Source organism: Coptis chinensis, chromosome 4, assembly GCF_015680905.1.
Source record: "Coptis chinensis isolate HL-2020 chromosome 4, ASM1568090v1, whole genome shotgun sequence".
Classification (NCBI taxonomy): Eukaryota; Viridiplantae; Streptophyta; class Magnoliopsida; order Ranunculales; family Ranunculaceae; genus Coptis; species Coptis chinensis.
Window position 1 is genome coordinate 9801886 of NC_141459.1, and position 21871 is coordinate 9823756.

Genomic DNA, 21871 nt, shown 5'->3' on the forward strand with positions numbered 1-21871 from the left:
TCTAAGACATCATTTTTACAAATACTTTGTTTAAACTTACAATTCTTTATGTAAGATCCAAGGATTCAATGAAGGTAGGATCTGTAATGAAAATGGAGGCAAATTTAAATTGTCTCACAACTGTGCTTGTTTTACTAGTCCCTACTTATTCCGTGAGGTACTCATAATGGTATTGAAATGGAATGTTATTAAGTTACCCGAAAAAAAAAAATGGATTGTTACCAAATTTCCATATAGGCACTAGCATAATAATTTTGTGATTGCTCTTTTTCAATCAACAAGAAATTGAGCCATACTCATTTTTCGGGTTAAAATCACTATCTAGGACTACCCAATTTTGAAATAACCAATTAGAACAAATTCCAAATGAAATTAACCAAAAACCATATTTAATACTAGAATAACCCACTGCACAAAGACAAATAATATTGACTGGGTCATTAATTTTATAATTTTATCCTATTAGGTATGAACACTGATTGTGCTGATAAATCTTGATATGCAAAACCAACAAAATAGAATAAGCATAACAAAACATATGTGAATGTTAGGGGTGTTCATGGGTGAGTTCCGGTTCGGTTCTTACCAATTTAAGTTTTTTTTCTTATATTTAGTTAGTTCCAGTTCCGGTTCTTTATCGGATTATACATTATTATTCAGGTTTTGGGACAAATCACCCTCGGCTTGATTCAGTTACTTAAAACACTCTCGCTTGCGGACTAACCCACAAAACCTCCCTATTTTTTGAAATAAGAAAATAAAACTAATAATGACCTAAATACCCCCATCATTTCCACCAGTCCACCTTATTATGTTCTCTATTTAATTTCAGATCTAGAAATTTCTCATTTTTGAATTAGTGTAGAAACATCTCCTTGTTCAGATGTGAAATATCAATTTCTTTGTCATAAAACACTACCAAAATCAAAACAAACAAGTTTGGTTCTTTAAAAAACATATCTAAACCATAACCCATTGGAAAATCTCTTACTTTTTTGGGAAAACAATAATTTTGTTAACAAAAAAACACTGGCCAAGAGTCGCCTCTTGAAAAAAATGCATAGCTTGCATTTTTAATGCAAAAATAACTTTTCATTTTAGAATATTATGCAAAAGGAAATTTACACAGTAAAATTTGTATGCAAATATAAATTTACATAACATTTGTATGCAAAAATAAATTTACATATTAGAATTATTTCTATGCAAAAATAAATTTACATATTATAAATTCTATGATAAAATAAATTTGTATATTGTGTGAATTGTTATTTTCATATGTGAATTTGTATTTGCATATGCCAAGTTACTATGTAAACATATATTTACATATATTCTATCAAGGCATCGGACAATTTCAACTCCAATTTTGTCATTGCATTTGCTTTGGTTTATCTTTATCCATCACTTCTAAATAGATTAAAGTGATCGTTCTATCCAAGATCTCCAACTTCACTAACCTCTTCACATCAAGTAAACGTCCACTTATTTCCTACAAACATTTCATCAAACAAATTCCACTCAATCTACTTACCTACTAAACCTCAAAACTAAATTTGATTGAATGAGAAACGAAAGAAATCAAAATTGATTGAAGGAGAGAAACTAAGGAATGAAAATAGGTTTTTTTTTCTCTAAAGGGTAAAAGAGGAATAGAAAGAGATTGAGAGATAAGAAAGAGACCGCGATTTTTTTATAATATCAAAAATATGGAGCTTATGTCACGAGGCATCAAAAATAGGAAGGTTTTATGGTATGGGGCGAAGGGGAGGGGTTAACATGAATCGGATCTAAACCAGGGGGCGCGGCTGAGACCCATTTCTTGCATTATTATTGCTAAAATTATTTTTTTAATTATGTAACTGATATAAAAGTTGGTTTTTCATTACACTTGTCACCGACATTTTTATCCTCTCATAAAAAGTAATGGTCCTAAATTCAATAATATTTAGAAGTTATCTAAAAACTTTAAATACATCTCATGAGCATTTTAAATCGAACATGTGTACATTATACTATACACAAATGCATCCTATAAATATATATCATACTAAATTTTAACATGTAGAATAAGTACATGCATGTACCACAATTGTTAACATTGCACGTATTTATTATCATATATATACACGTATAATATATCAAGCATGTGCTCTCTCTCTCTCTCTCTCTCTCTCTCTCTCTCTCTCTCTCTCTCTCTCTATATATATATATATATATATATATATATATATATATATATATATATATATATATATATATATTATCTTGTACACGTGTATCAGTTAATGTATATACATTGTATTAGTTATTAATTCATAATATATGTGTACACGTAGACATTATTATTAACATATATAAAACACATATATATTTACACAGTGTAATATATTATAAAATATAAATTTAACAACATACATTCACTATATATATATATATTTAATAGACTTTTACACCAAAACAAATATTATACTATAATGTTTGAGTTCGTCTTTGTTAGCTGTAACATATTGATAAAATTTATATATCAAAATAATAATAATCGGTTATGGTTTTGGTTCGGGTAACCTCGGGTTTTAGCTACTCGGTTTTAACTGTTCCAATTCTTATCGGTTCGATTATTGAAGACCCACTTTTAATGGGTCTAACATTTCAGGATCCATAACCACTATAAACAATTTCGATTCCGATTCGATTTCGGATAATCAGATACCCATGCACACCCCCTAGTAGATGTTGTGCACACTAAATAAGTGTGCATCCACGCACACTAAACGTGCATACAAAACTAATAGGAAGAATAAACTAACATAACATGCAAGACATGTGCATGTTATGCACACTGACTGTGCATACCTCAAAAAGTAAGCACACCAATTGTGGATACCTATTTTAGGTATGCAAATTGATTGTTGTGCATATTACAATATGTATGCACACTAAATGTGCATTACCCGTTAGGTAATAATGCACATGGATTGTTGTGTATATGCACACACACACTGAATGTGCATACAAAATTAGTTAGATCGTTTTGGTCAAGGCTTCGTCTTGTTTTGTATTTTCCTGTAAACTTGACCTTTTATCTAAAGGGAGGGATTCTAGGGACATATTTTATCTTAACACGTAAACAAACTCAAAATCGTTAAGACATTTATAAGTTTTGGATTAGGTTAATTTTTTATAGATATGATCTCTAACTATTTTAAACATTGTCACAAATAATCAAAAAAATAAAAATAAAAATCCAAACCTGCCAAATGTAGTTAACAATTTATAAAATTTGACTAATTGTAGACCATTCATTTTCACCATTTTTGATACTATATTTGGCAAGTTTAGAAATTTTTAGGTTTTTTTATTATTTGTGACAATGTTTAAAATAGTTATGATATTATATCTACAAAAAATTAGCTTAATCTAAAACTTATAAATATTATAACGATTTTGAGTTTATTTATGTGTCAAGATAAAATATGTCCCTAAACCCCTTCCTTATCTAAAGTCAAATAAGTCGGGTTGTTTTGGTCAGAATCAGGCCGTTTTTTATATTGTATAAGAGGTTAAACTTTACCTTTTACATTACGGTCCTTTTTTAAGAGGTTTTAAAAATACAGTTGGTTTTGCTGATTTGAAGGCGACATTTCAGACTTTTGTTCTCATTTTAATATTAGAGACAGTCAAATAGTGTCAATTTCGAGGGTTGGTATTTTAAACGCCCATACTTGTTATACTAAGGGCATCTCCAATGGAGAGTGTAAAGCGTATAATGTGTGAAATTTACACCCCTACTTTGAAAAAACCCTTTCCAATGGAGGGTGTAAACCGTATATAATAGCTATTAGTTGTTAAAATTTGGTGGAAATTCCCTTCCCAGATTATTAGTTAATAAGAAACACGGACGTAACTTTAAATGTCGTGGGTGGGTTTTAAAATTCAGATGTCACTTCAACAGGCGTGGGTACTTAAAATAGGCGACGCCCATGACATCTCGTTCAGATTTCTAGAATACGGACGTGAGTTAAAGTGACGTGCGTTCTCCTCTTAAAATTTTCTTTTTTGACGGTTAACATCTTTATTTCCACACCACCATTGGAAGAGCCATGAGGTGTATATTTATTACTTTAGAAATAAGAGTGTAAAATCCTAGTGGCGCTTACATAGAGCCTATGTGGAGGTGTAGATTTACACTCCATTGGAGATGCTCTAAAGAGTAAAGACTAACTCTAGTCTCATGCATTTAAATTTGAATTAGGACGTTAAAACTATATATACATATATGAATAATAGTTTGTTCACGTCAATGAATGGGCGTGCAACCTAATGCAGGTGCCAACTAGTAAAGTTTGTAAAATTTTTGGGTAATAGTACCATGTCCATGAGTTACTGATATCATTTAAAAAACAGACTTGCCAATCAGATAATGTGTGTTGTGCATAAGTGTACATGCAAAGAATACGATTTCCAAACCTGAGAAGAGGTTATTGAAAGGCTTAAAATTAAAATGACATAAATGTATCTTACGATTTATGACCCAGTTCCGATCCGTTGGGTCTTTTTGTACATGTCTTAAAGAGATCTCCTATCATTATTTTGTTGCCGCAATCCAAATTTCTAAGCTGATCCTTTGGATCAAAGACCATTGTGACATGAAGTTGTAACTGTTCAGTTCATGGATGTGGTATGTAATTTGAAGGACCATGCTATATTTGGGATTGTCCCCCTGTCCCGCAATCAAATAGCTTATAGGGTCATTCAGAAATTCGAAGGTAACATCATTATTAATTCATTTTAGCAACGTGATTTTAGCTCGGAATACTAAGTGGGGACATGAATACAGAGTGCTAGCTGAAATCAGGCCATAGTCCGGATTCCGGAAGCTAAGCATCCCCCCGTCTAGTGTGTGAGTGTGTCAGCTCCATGGATATTCGATCTTGTAACCTCGGTGTAATCCAAAATTTCGAACTAACCAGTTGTGCTAGTTGTCGGTTAGGGAGGTAGGATGATATAGTAATTAGCAATGGACGTATTTGATTCGCCATGGAGATTATTCACATCAAGGGATATAGTGGTTTTATGTTGATGATATTGTAGTTCGGTAGCAGCTTATAGTTCCGGCTAAAAGGTAAAAGTTATCCACTAGTATATAAATTTGCCTCTGAAATCTGAATCAAATACACCCTTTAATGAACTTGCTATGGTAAAGCAGTATTTATACAAGGCCACAGGCAATTAAAACAGAGGTACATGGTACGGATCCACGGCTTGGTGGTCAAGGAAAATAGTGAAGAGATACATTGATTGATTGGCAATAGCCCATACTTGAGGGTGTGACTGTTGGCTTGTTTATTTATTTATTTTGACTTGTTTTGATATATGATATATTTGGGTACATGGAGTTTTGGTTTAAGAGCTACCAAATTTATAGAGAGGAAGCGCACAAACTCAAAGAAAACAGACACGTAGATGAACTGATGAAGGGTTAAATGGTCCATTAAATGGCGGAGTCTGCATACAGTTGAAGAAAGATTGAATGCACATCGCTCTTCAATAACTACAACTTCCAAATTTGGGTCACCTAAAGAACTTTTAAAGCTCTCAACACCCTTAACTTCAATCCCATTAAATCCCACACCTTCATGATCCCATTGAATTCAATAACCCCCTTTCTCTCTCTCTTTAGATAAACGTCACCGCCTGCATTAACTACTCCCCCCTCCAACGTTGGCTTCCCTAACTATCTTGACCTTATTCGAATTTATTTGTTGATTTTCTATAGTGCTGCTTATATACAGGTGCCACGTATATGCTTAATTGGTAGTATCTGGCCATGTAATTTTGTTTCCTTTGTCATGGTACCCTGATGAATTACGCATTTTGACATAAAACGTGTATCTGACTTAGGGTATTAGGTGATTCGAATCATAATTAGACAAATTACAACATAAACAAGCTGGTCTATCGTCAATTAGAACTTTAGATGGGTCATGGTATAAGACCAGCTTGTTTGTGTATAAAGAAAATATGACATCTTGATTATATGCCCACGTAAAAACACAGAGACAAGGAGGTGCATGGCTAGCCAATATCTTGGGAGTATTGGATTTGAATGAATAATAACTCCACATTGGTTTTAGAGCGGCTCTAGCTGAAGCAATTAAGAACAAGTTAAAGAAAACGTCATGGTGAAGTGGGACCTTTTAATGTGCTTTTAAAGTTCATCCATTAGATTCTTACTTGCCCCGCAAATAGTGTGCAGATATAGCTATATAACCAGCACAAACTCACTATTTGATCAAATAAGAAAGAAAGAGAGAGACTCTTGACGACTTTAAGAGTGACATTCTGATTCGAATCCATGGTTTCAGTTCAAGAATCCATCTCTTCCAATCAAAGGAACATGATCCCAGAGATTGAAAATTCAGGAAATAAGAGAAAGTGGGAAGGAGGAGAGTGCTTCAATTTGCTATCAAAGATTTCCAAGGCTGAAACTACAAAATCCTTGTTTGAAATAGATTTTAATGTCAGATGCCCCGCCCCCCTACCCATGGATTGGAAACAATGTCTGGATGTTGAGGTAAGTTATTCAAAGAAACATTTCAAATTTCTTTTTTCTATAGCTTAAAATCGAACATTACTAGTCAATTAGATTCCAGAACTCCGATCTTATACCATCTTATTTTGGTGCAGTCAGGACAAATACACTTTTACAACACAAAGACCCGAAAGAAAAGTTGTAGAGATCCAAGGGAGAGTCCAGAAAGATTGAGATTGGCTCCTATGTGCTTAGACTTGGAGCTAAATCTTCCATGTGATTCACTTAGGAGACAAGAAGATGACAATTGGACAAAGCAGAATGAGCCTGACAGTCGCCTTACGATGAATTCAAGCACTTCACCAAAGAAATCCGATGCTTTGACGCGTTGTACATCATGGACGACTTTCGAAGAAGATCACAAAGAAATGGTTGCAGCAGTTTGCATGAGGTGTAACATGTTGGTAATGTTGTGCAAGTCTTCCCCTGCATGTCCTAATTGCAAATTCATGCACCCTCCTGAGCAAAGCCCCATAGGTCCTTTTACGCCAAGGTTAAGTCTCTTACCATGCAAGGACTAGTTAGTTAAATAAGGATAGAGATGATAGCAGTACTTGGTGCTATAAGTATTACACTTGAATTTTATAAACGTAGCTCGATCTTGGTATTGTGTTCCAAGTCTCAGTAGCCTCATATATGTCCATCTCTTGCATGTGTAGAAGGAAATAATTCCAGAGACTGAAATCGAGGATATTAATGTATATATACATGTGTGTTGTTCTGTAAAGAAGTAACCATCTCCCCTCTTGTGAAGTTAATGGAAACATGGGGTTTGCATATACATGAATATTTCTATATATACGATAAGAAGATCTAACTTGTCAGGTGATCATCAGTAACCATCATATTGGAATAAATCACCTTGGGCTCAGTGTAAAACTACTAGAACAAACCTCTGCACACATTTCAACAAATAATCTTGCCCAACAGAGGGCCACCTGACTTGGTTTTAGCTCTGGCATGGCTACCACGAGAATATCTTCATAGGGACGAGGGTGTTTAGACGGTTGGATGTGTGATCCAACGGTCCGAAACTCACATTCAACCGTTGGATCACACATCTCAGATCTCATCTCTATGAGAATATCCTCGGGTGATTGATAATTCATAAGTAAAACCTTGTGCATGGTGACTACTGGAATTTGTTCAAAATGTAGGCATGTGGCGCACTAGCAGTTCTTCTGGTGCGCTTTCTTGGGCTGAGAATCCTGAGATCATCAGATCAACGGGTTTAGAGCTTTTTTACGCTGGAAAAAACCAGAATATCTTCTTGCACATGCTACATGAGTACGTGGTGTCTAGGACTCTGAGTCGATCTAGATTCTAGAGTCAAATGTACTGTGTCAATTAGTAATTAATATGTTGAGTTGTAAATGTATTCCAACTACCAAAATATGATTACTTGTACAGTTGTACTTGTCGAAAATGGAATATGGTTTCGACTTTATTCACGATTGAATTATGTCATTTATTTAAGTGTGGGCTTGCAATGTCCTAATCCGTACAAATACATACAAAGGCTGGTCATGCTTGCGTGAAGTCATGCCCGCATTAGGATTTAGGACTAGCATTTAGTGTGTGCGTTCATAATAATTAGAAGATTGTTGTTTACCTATCTGCATAGCTAGTAAATTCGTGGAGGGCAAAAGTTCGATTCGGTAATTATTTGCTTAAGATTCGAAATTTTCAACAATAATACTTTTAAATATTCGGTTAAATAAAACGCTAACGGTAAAAATACGATATACGAGTTTTAAACAAGTATAATACGAATGCATTCTTTTAAAATTCGGCTATATATTTTACATTTAAAATTTTGATATATAAGTATATAACGTTTTTATTTTTATTTTTACAATTTTATTCATGAAAAAATAATACAAATGTCAAATTTTTGGTTCTACTTACTATTACTAACACATTTATTTTTGGTTCCAACTAAGGCCCGGTCCAACCAATTCGCAAATTAAACCGTATCATTAAAAAATTTGTCAAATTATTCATTTTATTCGCCAAACCTTATAATTCGTGAATAATTCAGCAATTATAAGCTTGGCCCAACCAATTCGCGAATAAAACCGTATCATTCAAAAATTCGCCGAATTATTCGTTTTATTTGCCAAACCTTATAATTCGCGAATAATTCGGCGAATTACTAGCTATGCCTATCTGTAGCTATAGGAAATAATTTCCCTTCTCTGTGAATCAATGCAGATGCACACAAACACACTTATGGTTGATCTACGGGTTGGACGTCTACCGTGGGTCTAAGACTTCATTTAGTATATTGATTGTGACTTAATATTTAAGAAAATGTAGCAGAAGCCGTAAACTTAAATCAATATAATCCAAGAGTTGGTGGCACCAACTATTGCTTTATTACCTACACATCGCTTAAATTCATCTGCAATTCTGCATATTGTTGCTTCAGACCAATATAATGAAGCCAGATTACTGCATACAGTACACACATTGTTTAATATCTAAATCAATACTTAAACTGTGTTACAGTTATAAAAACTGCTGTAAAAGGACACCAATGTTGACATTAGTAATTATCACTAAAACGGTTGTACCAAATACATCCACAAAATATCCCCAATCCATACTCATTTCCAAATGCCAATCACAATTTTTTTAACAACAAATAACCAAATCAACTGGAAGCAGAATACAGAGAATTAAAGTTTCTAACAACAGTATTGAAGTGGTATCATGCTCAATAACAAAGAGTACCTAATCAAGCAGATTCCAGTAAAAGAACCAAAATAGCAATTGCAAGAGAAAATATCACCGCAATACTCAAAACAAACTCGATCAGATTCCAACGCTTGAAAATCTTGTAATTGAAACGCTCTATAAGCAACTGTTTCTTCAGATCTGAAATAATCCTCAACCTCGCTTCTTTTTCCTGAAATGAACAAGGTGAAATTAACATTCAGATTCAACGAAATCTCTATTTACAACTTATCGATGTTGTGAAATTTAACATAAATGGAAAACTAACCTCGTCGTCTTCGTCATTTTCCCATTGGATGGGGTGATTTGCTGACGATTTGATAGAAGAAAGAAGGGATAATGAATTCAACAATAAAACCTCTCTTTCAAATTTCAGATCTCTTTGTTTGATTTCAATCTCTTCTTTCTCCATTCTCTCTTTTTCTCTCTCTCTGGTTTCACTCCTTTTCCCGCTCCCTTGTTTTCTTATTAGCGGTTATGAAATTTTGAAAATCAAATGAACTTTGATGCCTTATATGTAGGAACTGCACTGTTCAGACTTCAGACACGGATTGCTAGACAAGTCTAAACTTTAAACTGGACCGGACCTAAGTATTGGATTCTTAGACCAGTGGTTCGCCAAGGACTCCGCCAAGATTCCATGAGATATCACTAAGTTTCTAACTAAACAAGCATGGGATCCCAACAAGCATATAGCCAGATAATTACATTGGCAAAAGAGACACAATGTACTGAACTTTAAATTGACATTGGTTAGTATGATGATGCGAAAATCAGAGTTGTATCATATCATTAATCCTTGGGGTAAATTTTGAGGAAAAATTAACTCAGAAACCAACCATTTCAAAATTAGCAATTCTCAAGGACAAAATAAATTGGCCCCGCTTTTCTATATTTTTTAAAATGTCAATTATCTTCCGTGAAAATAATCCTCAAGAACAAATGATTCAGATTTAAAATAAATATTTTCCGATTTTACCCATTTTTATCATTTTACTATGAACAATGAGTGTTTATACCTTTTGCTGGTGTATGAACAATTATTATTTATATCCAAATAGGTGAATGTACCTTATACAATATATTGATGTATGAACATTGAATGTTCATATCCAATCAATGTTCATACTCAAAGACTATGAACATCGAATGTTCATACTCAGAGGATTATGAACATTGAATGTTTATGTATAGACATTGAATGTTCATACCTAAAGAACTATGAACATTGAATACTCAAGGACTATGAACATTGAATGTTTATACTAAATACACCGGGTCGTTTCGTCTGGGCCAGGACGTTAATTATTTTGCGTCAGGGGTATACTTGATATTTCATTTACCCAATCTATTTTTTATTTCGCATCAAGAATATACTGACCTTTCATCTATCCAGTTCTTGTGAGTTACAAAAATTAAAAAGTGTGTTTGAGAGTTACTTTTTCGGCATTTTTGTCCTTGAGAGCAAGGCCCAAAATATCGATATCGATCAATATATCGGTGTACCCAAAAACCGATATATATCGGATATATCCATTATTTTGGTGACTATTCCAAACTATTTTAAATATCGGATATATCAGACATATAATATAATATCGGAAATATATCATAAATATATTGGAAATATCGGATTTATATTAAAAAATAGTAAAAAATCAACCGATATATATCGTAAATATCGGATATATATCGATTATATCGGCGATATAAAGTTTTATATCGGAAATTCCGATATATATCGAAAAAAAAGAATTCTATATTCGGTGGATATATGTCGGAAATATCGATGTCGGTGTACCAATATACCGATATATATCGGCAATATTTTGGTCCATGCTTGAGAGTCACTCCCTGATTCACTATTCAACATGGGATTCAATAGGAATACTTTTCAAAGGTCAAAATTTTGGATTTAACTCTTCTGAGAAGTAAGGAATTTTTTACATTCTAGACCCAGTATATGAACCAGCGAGTGCAGTATCACTTCAGTATACAGCACGCACGATGATTACTAATCAATCAATCCGTCCAAGAGAAAATGTTTATACAAAACAGACAAATATTTACAAAAAAGGTTCACGTCCATGGAAGCGCCACATTTATTCAGAAAAGCACATCAACAAGACTGCAGCAGGGATCTCTAGTGGTGATATATGGACATGACCGCGGCAGAAATCTCCAGTGAAAACATATGGATGTCTGAACCCTATAACCACATGTGCCAGGCCCAAAATCCTGCATGCCTGCTTCTAAAGTACCTCTGAATGATGATTGCAACATGCCTTCCTTCTCTGAAATGGAACACCTTCAGAGACCAGATAAAAGTTTCAGACATTTCAAGAGAGTAGTTATTTGGCTACTGTGCACGATTAGAGATAAAGATAACTTGTTAATAAAAAGAAGCAGACTGGTAAAAAAACATACGAGTTACTTGACTACATTGAAGATCGATACCATCTTCAACTCCTCAAAAAAAACCTAGTACGAAATTAGCAGTAAGATAATAAAAAAGCATGGCAAGTGGAAGTCAGCTCGAATTAGCTGCATGTTCACATATCACCCTCATACAAACAAGATACCCACTTGGCTTATGGTATACAAATCAGTCTTCTAAGGTCATGCGTCATTTGAAGTTCAGCTTAATAATGACTTGCCAAAAAAGAATTTAAAAGGGAAAAAAAAATTAAGGTCGGGAAATCCCGGCATAAGCTTTGGAAATAGGAGCACCTTAACTGATCAACCTACAGAACAAATTCACGTTATTTGATCTCAGACACTCGTGTCAGTCTTTTTGTTCGCTGACAGGGGGACCTCATGGACTCAAGATCTAGTTTCAATGAACATATACAGATATATGCCTGTTGTAATTTCAATTGTACCAACACTAGTTTGATACCCAATTTAACAACAACAACAAAGACTGCATATAGTAGCAAATGTAACAGTTAGAATACTAGGTAAAGGTTTCAATGCAAATTTTTTTGAGGAGTTGCCTTGAAAGTTGAAACCTTATGTGTTTAAAAGATCTAACTCAAAGTGACCCACTGTAGAAGTATGCACATAAAGTTGAATTCACTGTACAAATTGATGGAATATATCTATCCAGAAGTGACCATTATCTGTCCTGGTTTTATCATCCATAAGATGGAGAGAGTAAGGAGTTGGCCACAATGAGCCTAATATAACATTCAAACCTTATAAAAGGAGCTGAAAAACACTGGATTTTGATGTTAATATTTTTATAGTGAACTGATTTTCTATGGATGATCTCCAAGGTTAAGAGATCATCTTCACAAAATATCAACCCTTCACACATTTGCTAGGTGTAGATGAATGTGAACCATTGTAGCAAACTGCTTGTCCAACATTCAGGTGCTTGTTTGTGCACCCAAGTCGTATGACAGAAAACAAGTATTTACAAATGAACAGTTTATCATGTTCACTTTGTCATGTAATTCTTATGATGCTTATCATGCTTTGAACACCAAGATAATAACAGATATCCAACATATTATGCGAATATAAAGCAATCCTAAAGGATGGCATCGACACAAATAAAGCAGCAAAGACTTCAGGTAAATGTAACAAATGCAGGGAAGTACATTCTACGAGAACTTAGAGAGTTTCAAGTATCATTTGGTATGATATCAGCCAAAAGTAATACAAGCAACAGTATAAATCTAAGAGTAAGAAGAACACAGATGAGTTACATGCTTAAAGAAGAAAAACATGAATGATCAGATTCCTAGGCAAAAAGAATGCTCATGGGAAACATGTAATTACCATTAATCAAATGCATAGGGATCATCTGCATAGGGATTCAATGACCCTTCACTAAACAAATCGCCTATGTTAGAGGGGCGTGAATGACGACCTCCTTTAGTTACCTGCCCAAGAATTAGCACATAATAAACAATAATATCAAAAGTTTTGCCAGAAATTAGCAAGCAGTACATAAGAAGCACATCAGCGTCGATGAGAGAGAGAGAGAGTATGGACCATCAACATTTCATTATAGCACAACCAATTGGTACAAGCAGGGGCCTGTTTTTCTCAAAAAAGTATATTCAAGTTTGTGTACATCCAAGAGCAAATATAACATACAAGAAGCAATTAATATCATCAACCAGGAAGTTGATACCAATGGTTAAGTCCATACTTAATATATCAGCACAGGTTCTTTTGTCAAATTATCACAAGCCATTTTGTCTAGAACATATCTACTGGGTGTACATGGAAAAAATAATAGACTTGCACAATGCGCAAGTATGCTTTCTAACTATCCAAAGAATATGAAAGTTCGTTTTTTTTTAACTGTTTCTTCTGTTCATGATCATGCCTTACAACTTCTCAAGTCTTCTACATAGTGCTCACAAATAAGTCTCGTGCTCATTATGTGCAAGAAAACCACTTTAAACAAAAGTTAGTCAACTAATTAGATGGGGCAATAGATGTTCGAGTTATTCCATAGTCCATACATAATTTCCACATTGTTACAAACAAAGTGTTATTCAATACACTGTCATATAAGAAGGTGACTTTTGATTCTAACATATACGTACCCACAAACAGCCGTGACTTGAACAGAAAATGACTAACCAAAAGTGAGAGTTTCACTTAAAAAGATAAAATAAATAAAGCACGCAGACATCTCAAGATATATAACAAAACTAATTTTCTTTTAATTCCTTGATTATAGAAACTCTTTTGAAGGATGAGAAATTTTGAAAGAGAAATCATTTTAAATCATTTTAAGAGAAACCGGCAAGCTGTGAAGTTTTCCCCTTTCTTACCTCCACAGCATCTTTGCTGGCCCTGGTTCTGGGTGTAGGTCTGGGTGCAGCTCTGGGTGCAGCTCTGGGTGTAGCTCTGGGTGCAGCTCTGGGTGTAGCTCTGGGTGTAGTCATCCTCTTTTGCTTTCTTGGTTCCTGATTACAAGAGACAGTGGCATTTACAAAATTTGTAACTGAATGATTACTGTTATTAAAACTGTTATATTAAGAGGTATGCTTTTGGCTGGTGAATACACACCCCAAACATGACTGTGCTTTTTGTTTTCCTACGCTTTGAAATTATTTCCCCGTTGGCGGTTTCAACTTCATATTCCTGGTGGGTTACCTAATATGAAGAGCAAGAACGAATCAGGAGTTTGACAAGTCTGAACCAAAAAAAATCTTTTTTAAGAAACAAAGAATGCAATTTAGATCACATAGTAATGACCAAAAATCTGGTTTTGATTCCAACTTGTTCAATGTGAACTAGTAGAAAGAACCAAACCTCACTTCAAAACCTGTTATTTAGCGATCCAGATTAAAAACAGGGTGACTACTCACCTTCCTACTATGCTTTATGCCTCCTGTGTCCACCTTCTCCACTTTCTTAAGTAGATTTGAAACTGGTGTTTGTGTTGCTCTTAGCAATGGTGAACTCTAAATGGATAAATAAAGAATCCAAGAAAATATATGAGATGACAATTTAACAATTTATCTATTAACAAGGAAAGGAAAAAAATTGTTGAGATGCAAAACCTCCAGAGTCTTATTTGTCATCTTCCCTTCCTTGTCAGATCTGATCACGGTAGACTGATTTCTGTTTTTACCATCACTGTCCCTCTTCTTGATTGATGAAATGGAGTATGCCTGCAAAAGAATTGAAGTAAAATAGATATGCAACTTTAAAATGCATATCCCACAGTAAAGGGTGATCAAGTTTAAAACACATCAAACTGAAAAACGCATGACTTATACATAGTTTCAGTCACTACATATTTCACCCATTTTAAGAACCCTTCACTAGTAAATATAACAAGAATGACATGTTGACGATTCACTGCATTGCCAGAGTACCAAGTACCCATAAGCATTACAAAAATTTCAATATGACGTCCTTGTACCAAAGTTCTGCAGTTATTTATAGTCATTATTTCGACAGAAAAAGAAAAAAACAAAACAAAAACCAAAATTCCCATGCAAATGAAGAACACTATGTGCTTTTAGTACAAACCTTCATGAAACAGCAACTTAACCATAGAAACAAAGTTTGGGAATCGGTGGTAGTTTAGTGAGTAACAATATGCTTTGGATGAAATAGGAAAAAAGTTATGAGAATTACGTATGAGTTTGGGAGATTCACAATACTTAAAAAAATCGACCAACACAAGTATACATATTGTTAACATGTTAAAAGATAATGATGGTGTTTTCCCCCAATAAAAGTCTGCACACAGCATCAGATGTACTTTCTACAAATAAGTGTCAAAATACTGTGGAACACATTGTTTGCCAATTCATTCTGCACACCTCTAGTTTAGTAAAACTTGGTAGTACTTTTTCATTAAAATAAATAAATAAAATGTAGATTAAACTCCACCACCAAGTTACCTATCACTGCTAGACACCTTATATCTTCAAGGACAGCAATCATCTTATCAAACTGTATTGGAAGGAAAAAAAAACCTTTTTGGAGTTCACTTCTTGATCTTCTGGTGGATTTCCATCCATTACTTTCCACTGCAATTGCAATAAAGCCCTTTGTCTTTCTTCCTGCATTACATTACCTTCAACATTAAATAAGGTGGAATAATCTTTTTTTCTGTAGCATCACATGTAGATATTACACCTTAGACTTCTGGAGTTCCAGTTCCTCTTGAAGTTTCTGACACTCGTCTTCATGTTGGCACCTCAAAGCTCTAATCTGACCTTCATGCTCTTTCCTCAGCAGCATGGATTTCTAGATATGGGATCAATTCACATACAATTAGCAACCGAATCAAGAAAAGGCTCCTTAACAACAAAACCTGGCACTTAATTTAGCATACCTCTCTTAATTCATCTTCAGCTTGAAGCCGAACTTGCCTTAGTTCTTCACTGTGGTCAGCTCTAAGATCCGACACTTTCTTATCATGTTCTTGCTTAATACGGCTGATCTGAAGAGGGTCAAAAGAGGCAAGATATTACTGAACTTATTCACATAAAAGAAAATAAAAGATGAGGAATGCTGAATAGAAATAAAACTCCATAGAGTGCAACTTAATACAAGAAGCTTTTAGGTGGGAAAAAAAAACATCAATCTGATGTCCAATCCAGCGGATTAAGTATATAAACTACCACAGGTAGTGCCAAGTCATGCAGACGTAACTGTATTTGCATTACTGGAAACTAGTTTCCATTAAGAGTTTTTGACGATTACAGTACAAATAATTGCTCGTACATAAATTTAATAGCAAGATACAAAGGCTAGCGTTTAATTTGACAAGAAAAAGACAGCACTCCATTCTACTGGAATTATCAACCCTCCCTATTGGAAATGTCACTCGCAAATCTGCTATATATATACCTAGGTTACATGGACACGCCATATTTTGAAAAGCAATCTGTGTTGGATATGTATCCACGTGTCCGACATGTCCATGTCAGACACATATCAGACACATATTGTACGTGATTTACCTCAAATTTTGATATTTCGCCATGTCAGACACTTCATATCCGTGTCAATGTAACTTAGATATATACATAAGCGCAATCTGAATCTTTAAAGAGACATAACTCAAATTACTTAATCTATATCATTAAACTTCTCACCCTCAAATCTCGTAATCACAGGCATCTTTTTAACAATCTTTCCTTCTTCATCTCTACAAGTGCAGTCTATGTCTTTAAAGACAGATATCTGCAATTGCTTTATTTATATTTATAAATTTTTGCCAATCAAATTTTATAATCAGGGGCATCAGTACCTATTTGACAAGGTTCCTCATGCCCGACAAAAAAAAAAAAATCGCACATTAAGAGTCCAATTTATTAGGTAACTGTAAATTTACAAACATATCTTACTATAAGAAACAGGAGATATACAATATGAACCTTTATCAATAAGAAAAACTAGATAAATGATTTGATGATACGTCCATAACGTAAGAAAATAATTTTTTTGATTTAAAATCTGTTGGGACTATTATATGTATCTAGCATTTGCTTTATCCACGAATATTATAAAAGCCATTATCATGACATTTTAAAGGTAAGTACAAAAGATCCTATAACATACTGTTTATATCAAGTGTCACACACTAAAATGAAGAGAGATGCGAGTTTCTCCCTAACACTTGAAATATCAATACTCATACAGTCATAACATACCAAAGAAGTGTGTTCCTCCTGAACATGGATCAAGTATTGCTTTGATTCTTCTCTGCTATCTACAAGTTTTTGTTCGCATTTTGTTTCCATCTCTTGAACAAGCTTATCTTTCTGAGGACAAAGCAGATAACAAATAAGAGGAAAATGATCAAATGTGTAATTTCATTATTCAACATTTAGAAAAGAACCGTATTGTGTGTACCTTTTCCTTCTCAACATTAACAATCTCCAGCTTCTCCAGCTCAAATTTTCTCCTTATGTCATTGATTGCCTGATTGAGCTCCGCTTAGTTTTACAGAATGGCATAAAGCATGATTAATTCACTAAATGTGAATTTCAAATGCTTATACCTGGTCATTTCTCTGAGATATTTCCTTTAAATGCTTTGTTAGCTCCATTTGTTTACTTTCCAGCATCAGATCATATTGTTTCTTTGCTTCTGTAAGAGTATTCTCAGATGCAGCTAAAGATGCCTGAGCCTGCAACAAGAAATATGGTTGCACTTAGAATACAAAGTAAGTGATCACAACACCATAAACATACTGTTAAGTCTTTGTCAAACCTCTAATTTTTCGTCTTCCAACTGTTTCTCCCGTTCCTTATATTGCAGATGAAGCTGTTCCTTCTCCTCTAGATTTTCCTGAAGCTGATTAACTTGTTTCCCAAGTGAATCTACAAGTTGCTCTTGCCTCAGAATCTCCTTTTGAAGTGCTTCTATCTCTTCGGATTTACCCTGTAGGTTCACCTGGAAGTGATCTTGAACATCCTGATTCTCAGATTCTAACACTGATATCTTCAGCAATAAATCTTGCTGCAAAGTCAAAAGTAAACACTCAGATAGCAGTATAAACATTCTACAATGTATTTGAGTGGAATGGGAGAGGCTGCACAAACCACTTTAGTTTCAGATAGGCTGGAAGTTTCTGATAACTGCTCAATGTTCTTCTCTAACTTGGCAACAACTGATTCTGCTGCTGCTTTCTTCGAGATCAACACTTGTATCTCAGACTCCAAATTCCTAATCCTTTCTTCCGTTAGGCGACATTCTTCGGCGTGTTGGACCATCAAAACTTCCTGACCTTTTTGCAGTTCGACAACTTTCTTCTTTACCTCTTCGTTCTCAGATCTGAATGCCCCATTTTCAGATGTAACTCGAGAAAAGCAGTCATGGAGTTGGTCAAACTGTCGTTGAGCATGCTTCAGAGTTAAGTCCTTCTCTTGTTGGACCAACTTGTACCAAGTCTCAGATGCAGAATTGAACTGAATAACATGGTTAGAGACCACCAAACTGTATTTATCTAGTTCGACTGATTTTTCCATCAAACGACGAACCGAATCTTCAAGACATTTTAAGTCTTGACCTGACTGTTCTAAGCTTGTCGCATAATCACTGTTGCTAGACTGAAGGGAATGTTTTTCTCTCTCCAAATTCTCCTGGGTGACTCTCAATTCTCTGCAGATGTCTTCTTTTAGGTTTAAATCATGTTGCACTTCTTCCAAATGAGAAGTTAAACTCTCCAAGCACAACTTCTTTTCTGCAATAGCTCCTTCTAAGTCTTGGATTAAAGAATCTATGACAGAAAAAGGTATATATCATTACACTGTTTCAATTCATTCTCTATAAGTCTACAATTCAAATAAAGAAGAATGACAGCTATAGTAACAAAGAACTAAATTAAAATGATGCAATTCTTGGAACAGACAAACTATTATTCAAGGCCGCAATCATTTAGATACAAGGGAATTAATAATCACAAAATATGGCATAGCAATCTATCCAAGCTTCTAGTTCCTATTTCAAAAGAAGGACCAATCAAGAAAGGTATTATATGCCGCAATCATATAGCCCAACTTGTAATACTATAATATCATTTTAAGGATTTGAATTTTACCGATCAAGAAGGACCCGTAAAAAAAGCATATCATCAGAACCAACTAACACATTACTAAATGAATGCAAACAAGTTAAAGTACCTCAAAAAATAGATAAAAGTGTTACCTTTCTCTTCTATACGGCTGGTGATCCTGCTGTATTCCTCCATATAAGCTTTTTCCTTTTCTTCTTTCTCCATTCTGAGTTCCACCAGCTGTTCTTCACCTGCCAAAATCAAAATCCAATTAAATAAGTGCTGAAGTTCGTATATTCTCTCTCTCTCTCTCATGGCATATAGTGATTTCCTATATATGACTAAGACATTTTAACGATGCAAGGATAGAGATGATAATAAATGACATTATTAAAAAACAAATTCCACAACAATAGACATATAAAATGCTCTTACTCTTTCTAATATTTTCTTCCCCTGCCTCAAGTTTCACCGATAGACCACTCAACTGAAGCTGCAAACTCTCAAATGCATTCGAGCTAGCAGATAGTTTGTCCTCGAAAACCTTCTTATCTTGCTCAGCTGCCAATACAAGTTTACAAACAATCAAGACCACAAATAGTGTTCAAGTGTAACAATAATAATTTCAGGAACAAGAAAATGGCCTACGAAGGAAGCTTACCATCTCTAACCTGACCAGCTAAGTACTGCAGAGTTTCAGTGAGTTGATCACATAATGCCTTAGTTGAAGAAAACTTCGATTCCAGTCCTTTCCAGAGTTTTGTATCTTCCTTCTGCTTTACTTTAAGCTTTGCATTTTCATTAATAGCATTCTGCAGTTTCTCCTCTAATGCATGAATATGCTCTAATGACTTCTTCACTTTTAAATTCTGCCTCAATCATTTCAAATATTCATTAAACAACAAAACAAATCATAATTTCAAGCAGTTCACTGTAAAATTTCAGAATCTATGAGATGACCTAGCAGATATTTCATACACACACACATAACATTCTCCACAGTGGATGTTGCTATTCAAATTATCCATAAACAACAACAACAACAACAACTAGGTCAAAAACTATCAAATTAAACTTAGAAATCAAGTAATTGAGTGAACATAACCATCCATGTAATCAATCAGATGTTCGATTCAGAAACAATAAAAAAAATCACATAACATGAACCAAAAAGCATCAATCACAAACATAATCATAAATACACACATTACATTATCCACAGTGAATGTTGTAATTCAAACTATCCATAAACAGTAGAAAAAATCCATAAACAATAACTGACAAGTAAAAAAACTATCAAACTTAATCAAAATTTGAAGTAGTTCACCGCAAAATTCTGAAATTACAATTACTTAACTGCAAACAAGAAAAAAACTACCAAATTAAGCATAGAAATCAAGTAATAGAGTGAACATAACCATTGTTGTACTCAATCAAAAGTTCAATTCAGAAAAAATAAAAAAATTACAGAACATAACCCAAAAAGCATCAATCACAAACATAATTCAACCAAAAACAAATAAACAGGACAGGATTTGAGTATTACCGCCATTTCTAGATCAGTTTTAACAGAAGCTTGTTCTTTAACAAGTTTCTCTGCAATAAAACAAACAAAACAACATATATCATTACAAATAATCCAACTTCCAACAAAAACTAACAAAACGAAGTTGAATTCACGATAATTACCAGCAGTTAACTTCAAATTGGCAAAACTTCCCATAGAAAAGGAATCAGATGAAGAAGGAGAAGGACGCGATGAAGTCATTTGATGATGATAATTCTTCGGTGATGATCCAGAAAGAGATCCTGATAATGATCGAAGTTGATGCTCGAATGTTTTCATTCCTGATTGAAACCCCAATTTGTTCATTTTAGAAGCTTTATTTTTTTATTAATTTGAAACCCTAGAAACGAATCGCTCTTTCTCTCAAAAAGAATTGCTCTGCAAACTTGAGGAGCGAAGTGAGAGAATGTGGAGAAAAAAAAATGAGAAAATAGTGACAGGGTCAGGTATTTATAGTGTGCTCAGTTCTCTTAAATCCCGCTCATTTCATTTTTTGAGGCGGTTGATGACGTGTCGCGTTTTAATTGCTTGGCGCAAAATTACCATAATGCCACCGTCGGGCTAGTGGGCCTGGACTCGTTGTTTTTTCTATGGTCTTCACTCTTCAAGAACAAAAAGTCAAGAAAACATATAAGTGGACCTTTCATGCAAGGGGTATAAAAAATGGGAATGAGGGAAGACGCTCTGAATTTAATTTAGAGCAAATGTATTGCATTTATTAGAGCATTGAATTCCCAATGCAAGGTAACTTTGGTCACAATGTTGCTGAAACCAAGGACTTCTCAATGGCAAGGTTAGCCTTTGTCAAAGGTAGCTTTGTAAGTTTTACTAACGTTACCACCACTGCATGGGGATGGTGCACCACGCCCATTAAAACGAAGTGACCCACTTGGTTGTCTTGGTCCCAAACCACACAGCTGGAACCATACTTAATCAAATCCATTCAACTGAAACAACTAGCTGGAAGAGTAGTTCAGCA

The 21871-nt window shown here is 34.4% G+C and overlaps 2 protein-coding genes and 1 long non-coding RNA gene across 5 annotated transcripts; 1 reads left to right on the forward strand and 2 right to left on the reverse strand.

Moving 5' to 3' along the window:
* The first annotated feature begins 6247 nt into the window (after positions 1–6247).
* On the forward strand, positions 6248–7316 carry LOC147501751 (uncharacterized). The gene is made up of 2 exons (XM_086603827.1): positions 6248–6577; positions 6691–7316. The coding sequence occupies exons 1-2, from the start codon at positions 6359–6361 to the stop codon at positions 7114–7116; spliced, it is 645 nt and encodes a 214-aa protein (XP_086459953.1). The 5' UTR covers positions 6248–6358; the 3' UTR covers positions 7117–7316.
* A 1745-nt stretch (positions 7317–9061) lies between these two features.
* On the reverse strand, positions 9062–9804 carry LOC147501752 (uncharacterized). Its single transcript, XR_015219863.1, has 2 exons — positions 9603–9804; positions 9062–9506 (listed from the first exon to the last, which is right to left on the reverse strand). It is a non-coding gene; the product is annotated as an uncharacterized LOC147501752 (long non-coding RNA).
* Positions 9805–11222: 1418 nt separating this feature from the next.
* Positions 11223–21336, reverse strand: LOC147501753 (synaptonemal complex protein ZEP1-like). 3 transcript variants are annotated; one of them, XM_086606755.1, is made up of 19 exons: positions 21015–21336; positions 20872–20921; positions 19987–20194; positions 19761–19886; positions 19478–19576; positions 18373–19049; positions 18041–18289; positions 17829–17957; positions 17681–17749; positions 17479–17589; positions 16155–16262; positions 15956–16066; positions 15793–15879; positions 14866–14976; positions 14671–14766; positions 14369–14455; positions 14131–14265; positions 13121–13224; positions 11223–11628 (listed from the first exon to the last, which is right to left on the reverse strand). In XM_086606755.1, exons 1-18 carry the CDS (start codon positions 21196–21198, stop codon positions 13123–13125), a joined length of 2739 nt encoding a protein of 912 aa, XP_086462881.1. In that variant the 5' UTR covers positions 21199–21336; the 3' UTR covers positions 11223–11628; positions 13121–13122. The 3 variants fall into 3 exon arrangements, with proteins under 3 accessions (XP_086462881.1, XP_086462880.1, XP_086462882.1); XM_086606754.1 differs by having other exon boundaries at positions 11223–11642; XM_086606756.1 differs by lacking the exons at positions 11223–11628; positions 13121–13224; positions 14131–14265; positions 14369–14455; positions 14671–14766 and having other exon boundaries at positions 14897–14976; positions 15718–15879.
* Between the last annotated feature and the right edge of the window lie 535 nt (positions 21337–21871).

Coding starts and splice junctions, on each gene's coding strand:
- LOC147501751 (XM_086603827.1), top strand. CDS start 6,359: ATGGTTTCAGTTCAAGAATCCATCTCTTCCAATCAAAGGAACATGATC. Junction 6,578..6,690: donor AACAATGTCTGGATGTTGAG/GTAAGTTATTCA, acceptor ATTTTGGTGCAG/TCAGGACAAATACACTTTTA.
- LOC147501753 (XM_086606755.1), bottom strand. CDS start 21,198: ATGAACAAATTGGGGTTTCAATCAGGAATGAAAACATTCGAGCATCAA. Junction 15,880..15,955: donor TGGAACTCCAGAAGTCTAAG/GTGTAATATCTA, acceptor AATGTAATGCAG/GAAGAAAGACAAAGGGCTTT. Junction 13,225..14,130: donor CCAGCAAAGATGCTGTGGAG/GTAAGAAAGGGG, acceptor ATTCTTGGGCAG/GTAACTAAAGGAGGTCGTCA.